The 12,438-nt window shown below is 34.9% G+C and overlaps 1 protein-coding gene across 1 annotated transcript in view; it reads right to left on the bottom strand.

The window, feature by feature from the left end:
* The window catches only part of PKD1L2 (polycystin 1 like 2), a 1,522,374-nt gene that overhangs the window by 1,093,736 nt on the left and 416,200 nt on the right, over positions 1–12,438 (bottom strand). Inside the window, exon 15 of the mRNA XM_044081586.1 lies at positions 3,963–4,077. Within this exon, the coding sequence (XP_043937521.1) occupies positions 3,963–4,077 (115 nt within the window). The remainder of the gene's footprint in view (positions 1–3,962; positions 4,078–12,438) is intronic.

Below are 12,438 nucleotides of genomic sequence, written 5' to 3'. Positions count from 1 at the left end.
TGGGTTGAGGACTACACTGACCTACACCATGGACTCTGTGCCCCTACTGGCCAGTGTGTGCCCACCATAAAGCCCAGCAGCCCTGGGTCAATAAGTTACTTGCTATCTCATTTTCAGTTGTCCAGCTTGGATTAACTGGCAGGCTCTGTTGAACAAAAGTTGGATGTAAAATCAATCAATCAACCAAACATGAACTAAAGCATTCCTATACTCTACATAGTCTAAATGACAGGATGGAACTTGGAAGTGGAATACATGACAGTAAGAAGGAGGCTGGACATGTTGTGAATCCAGGAGTCAGGATGGAAGGGCAGAGCAGCAAAGCCACTTGGCTTGTGATCTAAAGTCCAGCATGCAGGAGGAGTACAGACTAGAAATGGTGTGGAAATTGTGGCGAGGTAAAGGCTTCAGAAAACAGTGAGGATGTTATCAGAATCATTGCCAGGCTCATGGCAATCAGATTCCAGTGTAAGGAAGGGCTGGCATTTATAATCTTAGCCTAGGCACCACAGCAGGGTTCTGACATCAAGGAAGAGAGTGCATTCAGACAGCAACTGCTAGACCTACTGGATAAACCAGGGCAACATAAGTTAGTGTTGATAATGAGGGACTTGAGTGCAAATACTGGTACATATACAACAGAATATGAAGACTGCCTGAGTCCACAAGGGTGAGGCATCAGGAATAAAGATGGAGAGGCCATTCTAGACTTCTTTCTGTCTTGTTAGTAGCCAACACATGGTTCAGCAAGAGAAACATTTACAAGATCACATGCAAGAGTGGCCAACAGGCAACTCAGGTAGACTACCTCCTAGTCAGAAAAGGGCACTGAGGTAGAATCAGTGACTGCAAAGTCATCCCCAGTAAAACAGTAAGCCCATGGCATAAACTACTGGTTGCAGCAATCAGCTGCAAACAGTGGTCAGAGAATGCTCTTAGGCCAACTGAGTTTAAGCTGAGCACCTGGAAGTTGACTGGAGAGAAAGCATAACAGTTCAAGGAAATACTCAGGGCTCTAGCACCTCAGGAAGAAGAGGGAATATGCAGAGCTGATGGTGAAATGCAGAAGTCTAATAAGTCATCAAAAGAAAGGAGTACAGCTAAAAGTGGGAGACATAAAAGGCAGACCAGGATAAGAAAGCATACTAGTGAAAAGTGACTCAGTAGATGGCACAAGGAAACAATCAGCTTGCAAGGCAAAAACAGAAAGATAAAGAAGATAGAAATCAGACACCCTTCGTTAGGGATACTAACAACAACCTGCTCACTACTGCACATGACATCAAAGGCAGATGGAAGCAGTACTTCTGAATGAAGAAAACCCCACAGAAGCTGTACTGTCCCAGACACAAGTTATGATGAAAGAAGAAAAAGAACAGTGGCTCGCCTAGAAGAAGTAAGAACAGTATTCAGAAAATGAAGTCAGGGAAAGCAGCAGGCTCAGGTGAGGTCATGACAGATATGATCAAGATATTGGGTGAGTTAGGGAAGAAATGTCTCCTGAGGTTACTCATAGCAGTATGGAGAGAAAGGCATATCCCAAATGTCTGCAGAATAAGCATACTAGTGCCAGTGCACAAGAAAAAATGGGGACAGTCATAACTGTGGACAGTATTGCGGTATCATACTCCTGTCACACTGTATAAAGGTTCTGGACAGGGTGACTGATAAATGTAATGTACAGTAGTAGAAAGTATAATGGGAGATGAACAGTTTAGATGCAACACAACTGACATCATATCTGCAGTTAGAGATGGGAAGATAATCTAACTGGGCATTCATAGACTTGAAGAAAGCATATGACAAGGTCCCAAGAAAGCTGAGTTGACTAGCACTGAGATGGTTTGATGTTCCAGAAACATTGCCAGAATTAGTGCAGACTATGTGCAAGTACCTGATGGCACAGGTATGAATAGTGTTCAGACTCACAGAGAGATCCCCAGTCGGAGTGGGTATGCTTCAGAATTCATCTCTGAGACCACTGCTGTTCATCCTGATAATGGACTACATTCAAAAACAGGTTGCAGTAGACAGATTAATAAAGTTCCTGTATGCAGACAATGTGGAATTACAGGCAGACTCTGAAAATGAACTTCAGCAAAGGATAGGGGAAGGAATGGAAAACTGAAGGCATGTTTTACAACAAATGGGGGAAATCAGAAGAAGTGAGATAGAAGAGGAAATAGCAGAACAAGTCAGCAGCTTTAAGCACCAGAGGGTGAGGGTGGGGGTGAGGACAAAGGAAGTATGACTGAGGAGATCAAAGCTAGAACTGGAGAGCTGAAGTCAAATGGCACAAGGTAACAGTGAAAGCCTGAAGAATGCCTAAGAGGTTGAAATGTAAGCTGTAGAAAGCAGTGATAGAGCCAGTATTATTTTATGATACAAACATCTGGGCACTGAATGCAGAATAGCTGAGGAAGCTAGAAGTAATGAAGATAAACTGCCTGAGATTAATGGGTAGGACACATACCATGGGGGAGATTAAAAAAAAAAATCAATCCGATTCCTCAGCACAGCTAATAGCATTATTCTATATATTTTTTTCTAAGAAAATAACCATTCCATAGGGCTCTTGACCCTGTAGCAGGAATGAGTGAGCCATCTATTAGGCTTGATGGTCAGCAGTTGAGCAGAAGAAAAATACCTTGGCCAAATGGACAAACATACAAGGTCAAAAATATCTTCCAGAGCAGAACTTAAATGATAACATTTAGTTCAAATCACATTTGCCCAGTTTGATTGATTACTTCCTACACAGAAAAATGTCAAAAAGCAGAAAGTATCACCTTAAACCTTAAGTAATGTATCTACATTGAATAAAGTCAAATTTCCAATCTAGGACAATTTACATTATTTTTCAATATATTGAGTTTTGTGATTAGTGTTGAGGCACATTCAGTTCCTCTACATGCAATGTATTATTGCTATAGTGCACTATGTAATGCTTTGTGTAGCTAAACCTTATGGGCGCACCAATACCATAATATAGCTCTATTGCTAAAAAACAAATATGATTTAGATTAATGCATAATTAAAGAAAAAAACTTTCTACTGTGCATGATAAATATTACAGATGAAGTAAACATAAGTTGAAAAACATAATTGCAGAATTGAACAAATATTTGGACCTATTCATTGCTTTATCTCCAACCTTAATCATAGTACAGTACTTAAGTATGAAAAAAATGTTGACTCCTAACACATTATAACCAGAAATCTGGCTTTCAGAATGGGATATACCTTTATTTTCTGAAATGTTGTATCAGGAACAATATACAGACAATAGTATTATAACATTCAAAGCTGGTAGTATAATGCAGAATCTGAATACTGATTTTACTCATATACAAAAACATAATCCTACCTTTCTTCTAAAAATAAATAAATAAATGAAGTAGCTGATATAATTTAGTAAAATATTTACTGCAGTGAATACACAAAATGGCATGCAAAACATTTTGTAATAATTAAAAACATTTTGTAAAAAAGCAATCTATTTTATTAATTCATGGACTGCAATATTTTTCCAAAAACTCTTATAGATCAGGTGCAAGGCTAGTTACCCAGCAGTGTGAACCTTGGCTGTAGATGATTGTCAGTGCTGAAGTGACACCTTGACTCCATGTGCAAAAATGGGAAAAGGGTGATGGATGGATGGATGGATAGATATGGATCAGGTCAAACTTTTACTTAAATACACTGATAATAAAAGGTCAACATGACACTGCAATTCACAGGAAAACCAGAAATATTATGCTAAACTTTGTAGAGTAGCTAGATATTTTGATGTCAACATTGTCTTTATGCTTCTCTCTTTATCTCCTGTTACTTAATCAAATGGTGAAGCTTTATAATTTAAGCTATCAGTGGTCAAAATCTGTCTAAAAAGCAGGTGGACAGAGATGTAGACAAATAGCTACATACATACATACTTACATTAATTGTTTTTAAATTCTTACCTGTTCAGTGGCACTGTTTACCAAGTACCACTTGTACTGGTCATTGCACTTTTTACAAGAAACAGTTAAAACTGCCATTTGTTGGGATTTCACAGATTTGCAATCATCTTTGCATCTACAATGAAAACAGCAAGAATAATGTTACCTGATATCATTCTTTAGAACAGGGCTTTAAGAAATATTACAGTCAACAGTATAATTTAGGTCAGTAATACCTTATTCATAGTAGTGCTTAAGAGTTTATAAGTCACTCAGACAGTTTTCCAAAATCAGTTTACTAAACTAAGCATATTGTAAGCATATTGTCTTATAAACATGTATTACTCTTCAGGTTGTATTCATGCTGACACTACTTGCAACATTATTTGTGATGGAGAAAAAGTACCGTTTATATACCATTTTAAGATTAACTATTGTAAATCTTTCATTTTTTTAAATATTTTTGAAATTGGATTTTTTTATGTTTTTACAGATTATATCTGTGTTACTTTCCACCATCAATAAACCATGTATTCCTAGAAATGACATTTAATCCTCTTCTTTCCATTGAATTTATGCACAAAATATTCAGACAAGGATTTATTAAAACCATGTAAATGTTAAGATGCATGAACTGGTCCTTTATTGACTCATTTCACTGATAGCCTAAGCCACAGGGGAAAGGATAATTACTGTACATATATACTTATAAATGCATAGCCTCCCCCATACACATAGATATGTATATTTATCTTTTCCTCTCTAAAAGGGGATTGAATAAAAACACATATCTTGTAAATCGCATAAATATTACTATATTAATATATTAATAGCATAAGGTCAAGATACCATACCAAATATTTAGAGGTTGATTACACCTTCTTATGATAAATAAACAAACCATGTCAAATCCAACTCCCCATAGATTATAATGAAAATAAAACATTAAAAATATTACTCAACCACACAAAAACATCTGTAAAATTCCATAGTAAAATTCAAATGAAATAAATTCATATTATAAAGTATACATAAAATACTGGGATACAGCAACAAAAGTATCAATAAATATAAAAACAACAAACTATTCAGAAAACTGTACCTCAGAGAAACACTAACCTATGTAGCTATACTGACAAGCACAAATTAAAACTTGATCTAAGATACATTGATGCAACTTTACCCCTTCCTGTTCAGAAAACAAATAACACTACTATATTTGTAAACATACACTAAAAGAAGGAAAACTTTAAAATCACAAATACTGGAGTCGGGGACATAGCAAATGAAACCACTGGTACTGTGGGGTATAGATATTCAGGTTGGGACAAGTGCCTCAATAACTTACCTGGGAACTCTTTTTCAAAGCCCACAATATCAAACATTTCATTCTGAGAGCCTCTGAATATACTGCAAGATATATTATCAAGCTGGACAACATTGACATTTCAATATTCAAATATGTTCATACAATATTTATTGTAAATATGTTTCTGTTCAAATGGCAGATAAACAGCCTCAGTTACTTAGGAATTAATTTCCCCCTATTGTAGAGAGAGAGAGAGAGTCAAAGCAATTAACTTTATCAAGACATAAGATGAGCCCAAGACATATATAATACTGAACTTATTTCAAAAATGGTTACTTGTGGTCAGTGTGTTATGTTTGTTCCTATCTATGCCATGTAAAACTATTTATTTTTTAGCCAATGAACCTTTGAGTCCTATCAGATTATCATTCTTGGCCTTTGTGCAGAGCTGGCTGAGTCTTCTAAATTTAAACAAATACATGAGAGTAGTTCATATTCCACTCTAGCTGGGGTGACAAAGTTCTTATCTCACCAAGAAAGAAGCTAGACTTGAGTTTAAGTCCAGGAGTATAAAGGATCCTGAAGTGAGAGGATTTATGTTGCAGTGATTGTGCTCTTGAAGTCCAAGAAAGTATTGTAAACATAATGGACCACCCAAATATCCGATATTCTTTTCCTACTTTCATTCTTTTAGAAGCTGATTATCCTGACATTAAAGGGTTGGGGGTACCTAGAATCAATCTGATGGTATTTCAGTTTTGAGCTCTATAAAGCCAGCATACCTTGGTGCTTCAGTTTTTAGCTCTGTAAAGCCAGCATACCTGTCTAGATGCTGCTATCAGATTTATCATCCCACAGAAAGAGTTAAACAAATATTTCTAGTTATGATACCTAATATCAGAGCAGCAATGGAACTAAACAAAAAAACAAAAAGATCACAACAATAGCACTCCACCAGCAGTTTAATATCCTAGTACCTTGGCTTTTCGCCTTCAAGGGATAACCAGTACAAAAACTTTTCCACAATAAATAGTCACAACAATTATTCAATAAATCAATTAACATTCAAACATCCCATCATTTACAGTGACCAGTGTTCTTTACATCACATTTCTACATTATAAGCATCCCTGTATAGAATTGTAATATTAAATTGTAATACATTCACATCAAAAAAAGCATTAACCATATGACACCATACAAAAATCTAAAAATTAAAAACAACTTCCTGATTTACACCCCTAGGAAAGAGAGTACCATAATTAAAAATTAATATGGCTTCCAACTAGTTCAGTTTTTTAGCAAAATCTACTCCACTATCAAATGTAGGTTGGGCCAAAAATGCTAAAAAATAAAGACTCCCCATTGCCTGAATGCTCTTTCATGAAATGATCTGCTACATGACTATTGGTATTGCCATTCCTGATGTCTGCTAAATGTTCTAAAATTCTAATTTTAGCTTTCCTTTTAGTCTGCCCAACATACCATTGCACTGCATCACACCCACATCCCAAAATATAAATAACACCACATGACTGACAATTAAATCTACCTTGTGATTCAAAGTTTCAATCATTTATCATTGTATTAGATATATTTCTAATCCTCCCACGTACACATTTCCCACAAGGGAAAAAGCCCACTGGTCTGATAGACATGGTTCGTTCTAATTTGGGGTGATTCAAAAGTTCTTTCAAATTACAAAATCGACTATAAGAAAAAGTAAGATGTTCAGAAAATAATTTCCTTAAATTCTCATCTGAAATTATCATAGGCCAGAAATTCAATACCACCTTTCTCAAAATATTAAGGAAAGAACTGAATTTAATAACATAAAATAATCTGTTACCAGAATCATCAGTCTCTTGTTCATATTGAGCTATAAAATAATTCACTACATTAATATTACCCTGATTATCATAGCCGAACCCATATTTCTATTTGTTCTAAGCCTTCACCAAGATGTCGCTCGAATAGCCCCCAACCAAAAGTCTTTGCTTCACTCCGGCCAAAAATCTGTCCTTAGATCCCATATCAGAAGTGTTAAACCAAATCCTCCTAAATTTCCCATAAGGCAATGAATTGATAAGATGCGGGAAATGCATACTAGATGCATGCAGAAAATTGTTAACTGTTGTATCTTTTCTATATGGTCTAATCTAAACTGAATTTTCTCTCACTCATCAATGAAAAGTTGGACATCCAAAAAATCGATAGCATTTTGGTCCATATGACAACTAAATTTCAAACCATGTGTATTCAAATTCACCATGTCTGCAAACATGGCTGTCCCTTTAATTTGCAAATAAAACTGCTTTTCAAAAGTAAAATAGGTATTGGATATTTGGAGAATGAAGAAATATTAGAACCAAGCACCACCACATATTAAAAATACTCAGGAATTATGTTCAGTTGTTAAAGATGTTAAATGGCAACAGGATTATTTTTTGAGTATCTATGGATATTTCTTCTTTGTATACAAATATTTCTTCCAGAAGGGGTCTCGAGGCAATTGCTGGTATTTTGGGTGAAGGCCCACACAGCTCATTTATTTTGGAATTACTTGAATTTTGTTTATCACATACTTGTTTTACTTTGAAGAGGAATAGTATTTGTAAATCAAAGGGACAACCATGGGGCCACCATTTGCTCCCTCTTATGCTATTCTGCATATGGGAGAATTTTAAAAATGCTCTAAAGTATTATGTGGAAAATGTTATTATTTACAAATGCTTCATATACTATTTGTTTTTTATTTGTAAGGGTGCCATGGCTGATTTTGTTAAGTGTGCAGACATGTTGAATTTGAATTTTATGTTTGATAGTGGAGTAGAGTTTGCTAAAAACTGAACTAGTTGGAAACCACATTCATTTTTAATTATGGTACTCTCTTTCCTAGGTGTTTAAATCAGGAAGTTGTTTTTAATTTTTAGATTTTTGTATGGTGTCCATATGGGTAATGGCTTTTTTTTATGTGAATGTATTACAATTTAATAATAAAATTTTATATAGGGATGCATATAATGTAAAAATATAATGTAAAGAGCACTGGTCACTTTAAATGATGGGCTCTTTGAATGTTAATGATTTATTGAATTTAATAATTGTTGTGCCTATTTATTGTGGAAGAGTTTTTGTGCTGGTTATCCCTTGAAGGTGAAAAGCTGAGGTACGAGGATATTAAACTGCTGATGGAGTGCTATCGTTGTGATCTTTGTGGGGGTTTTTTTTTTGTTTTGTGTTTTATTTTTTCAGCAATGGAACTAGCCACAGACAAATACCTGTATGCTTTTGGTCTCTTTAGCAGATTATAACATTGTTAAAGTTGCTAGTAAAGGATTGTTATCTAAATTAGTTTGAAACTTGCTGAAACTAGAATGACATAGTCCTTCACAATTTTTGTAAAGGTAAGGTAGTGAAAAATATGGGGAAGACTGATTGAGAGCAACTTTTGACCACTATTAAGTAAAGTGCTGGATCTCTATAATGGTCAGTGCATTTAGGGAAATGTCCAATTATATTTTTTGGTATTGCAAAGGTTGCCATGATCCCAACTTCAAATCACTGGAGTGCTGCCATTGCAATGCAATAGAAGTAGGCACATGGAAATGTATTCTTTGAAAATGTGATAAGGTAAAAAGATTTAGAAATGGATGGGTCATTTTTGCAGTAAACTAGGAATCTACCATTTAAATACCGCACTAAAGAGATGGTGTTCTGCAAGGCAAGCCATCCAGATTCTACAGCAGAGTATGAAGGTAAATGATTTAGATTCTTGGTTGTGAGAGGCCAAAATACATAACACGCAATAAATTTAAAATCTCCTGTGGCCTCTTTGTCATGTATATGGAATAAAGAGCATGCAGTAATATGTTCAGCTAGAAAATATAATAGTCAAACAAGTGTGACTGTGAAATGGAATAAATGTCTACTGGTGCTTAAATACTGAAGTTTGTTGTATTAATGGAAGAATTTTCCAACTAGATTAATTTAACATTTTCCTTAACATAAAGAAGTAGAATTAGTAGGATAGAGGGAGGCAGTCTTAATTTGGTTATAAATAGTGTTTTAAATCTGTGCCCTTTTTTCACTTGGGTATTTGCAAACTAAAGTAGTATATTATTTGAGTGCATATGTTAAATTATGTTTTAGTTGTTGTATAATTAAGAGAAAAGTGCTTTATGAAATGCATTTTTGTGGAGCTAGCAAAAGAGATGCAAATCTGCAGTATGTTACCTGTCCAATGATTCCTTTAGTGTTGTATATAGCCATATGCACCTAATAAAAAGTTTTTAAAAAAAAGAAAAGAAAAACATTTAAAACTGTTGGAGATGCTCCACTTAAAGAAATCCCAATCGCTCAGAGCCACACATTCCAGGGATCTAAACCTTGTCATCACAATGAACAAAACATGCTGGAGGGATAGGTTCCTGACCCAGAGACTCCCCATACCCCATACATGTCAAGCAGAGCACTTCCTTGGCCCTCTTCAAAATGAACTTTGATGATTGGATGGAGATAGGAAATTCACCCCGGGGATCACATCAGTCACCCTGTTAGACAGGGGTCCAGGGAAGTAAATATTGTGGGAAGAAATCTCCAGGGAATTGTTATGGCTAGGCTTGTATAAGCCCTAGGGCCAATGGCCTAGTACCAACCTATGAACCTCTGAACCTATGAAAAAACATGAGTGCTATAGGCATTAGCAGAAAACAGGAGAAAAAGAAAAAAAGAAAACATACATCAAACCCTACCTACCTACCTATACATTACCTAATAAAATAATAACATTGCTATGTACATGCACATTGAAGAAACAACTAAATACTAAAAAATACCAAATTTACGCAAAAACCCACAATATGGTGGCCATAATAGTATGAAAACTTAAACACACACTATCTCACACAGGAAAAAAGTTCTCCACCTCCCAATCACTAAAATTCACTTAAAAACACAAAATAACTGAATAAAAATATATAAATACAGATACATAAAAAAAACAACCACAGAAAGAACTGAGAATCTATATCATAGTCCAACAGCAATAATATGCAAAAACAACTGAAATAAAGCAATACTGCCCCTTTTAAAATACAAATAACATATATAATATCCTACCCAACTTTTTGCACCACTTAAAGAAACTAATGCCAACAAAAAGACTATTGCAATAGAAGAAAATAAAAAATGAAAAAATGAAAAAAAGCTTTCATACATAATAGAGTTAAATATAGTTGCTAGTATTATTACATACCACAATAGTATCCAGTGGAATCCTTTGTCATCCATAATTTTCATAGAAGACATCAATTACCATCCATAAACCCAAAGTAAGCAGCTATCAGGCACCCCAACCTTAAAAACTGAAACAAAACCTAAAACTAATAGCTCAAAACCAAACACATAACTTATTCCCAAAAATAAACCCACATCCACCCTAAATCCAAACTTCATAGAGCATCAATACAATAAACTGGGAGAAATATAATTTCCCCAAAACAATAAGACTATAGCCCCTACACTTTCCTAACCAAAACTGAAAGGAAAAACCCAAATGGTGTGCTTTCCTTCTCCAAAATCATACCTCCAAACAATCAAAAATAATTACATAAAAAAAAAAAATAAAAATGACTACCTGAAAAAATTGCACTAATAACTAATACTTTATCTGGAATAACCTAACCTAAAGAAAACCTAAATCTCCATGATAAAGCCTATTCAAAAATAATAAATTTTACTGCTAATTAATATAAATTTGTAACATATAAACAAATAAGTGTAGGGCTACAAGTAAAATGGTGTTTAAATATCTACATTTAAATTCTACCACATGTCTATTTTTCTTAGGGCTCCCTATAATGCAAAATAATTTACTGAAATATAATTAAGACTTAATATTTTCAGATAAGGGTTATTACATTGATTCACTGTAAAACAATTTAGATTCTGTTTTTAAATCTTTAGTTAGAAAGGCATTTGGATTCCTGCAGAAAACTAAGCATGTACTGAAGCTGTTATCTGATTTTTATTTAGTTGATGGCCATTTTGTCGGAGAGGGCACTAGCTATAAATACATTGTATTGCACCTTTGCTAATTATGAGGGTCTAGATGCAAAAATACACAAAGCCATGTCTAATCAAATATGCAGAAGTATTACCCTCTCTCTGAGAACAGACTACTATTGCCGAAATATTTTTGTATTCCACTTGCCATTTTTAATACTGGACTGGGCTGAAAATTGTTGATCTGGTCAGTAGTTTAATATGAATAGCAAATCTAAGCAAATAAGTAAATAATTAGTTAAACAAACATTTAGTATATTCAATTTTGGAAAATGCTTATAACCTTTGTGACATCCCTGCTCTGGGCCAGTGATCAAGGAGTCTCAATTCTCACCACGGACACCAGTGAATGATGTTCACTTGGAACAAAAATAGATACATTATTTCCAGATGCATCTCTGAACCAAGCACAATTTCCCTTAAGAGCACACACTCCAGTCCTGGGACTGGGTTTCATTCTCTCTCTCTCCAGGCCCCAAGTAAGACCCCCACACTGACCACAGCTGTAGAGCTGAGTCCTCAGCCATGTCCTCCACCACCCTTCTCTGTGAAACTAGTGCACTGTGTCCCTTCTCAAATTAGTTGACACACACACTCTTTGAGATTTGATTTTCACACACATACACACACAGACACACCTGGGAAGGCTGGCACAGATTTACTAGCTATGCCCCATATGCTCAGACTATAAGGTAGATACTGCCAACAGAATACTCCATAGCCAGCTACTTTAAGACTGTTGCAAGGGTACCCAAATATTGAGCAAAATTAATACTAATACATAGTGTTTGACCAATGCAGCAAGGCTTTCAAAAGTGACCACAGTGTCACCGAATAAATATAAGTACTCTGAAAGGTTAAAATATTCTCTAAAAGGCCAGCCACAATGACAAGTTTAAATAAATTTAATAATAAATAATAAAAGAACATGAAAATACTAAATATCTATTTACAATAAACAACATAGTTTTAATCACAGGAAGTATTAAACATAACACAGATGGACAGATTCACATAGATATAGGAAAAACAGTACTTAAGTAATCTCACTATTATTTTGCTGACTGATCTAAATAATTACTTTTCCCTGCTTATTTACTAAAGCAAGGCAAGATGAAGTGG

This window comes from Protopterus annectens, chromosome 8.part1 (assembly GCF_019279795.1).
Source record: "Protopterus annectens isolate FY-2018-M chromosome 8.part1, PAN1.0, whole genome shotgun sequence".
NCBI lineage: Eukaryota > Metazoa > Chordata > Ceratodontiformes > Protopteridae > Protopterus > Protopterus annectens.
This window is presented reverse-complemented; position numbering and strand designations above follow the sequence as displayed.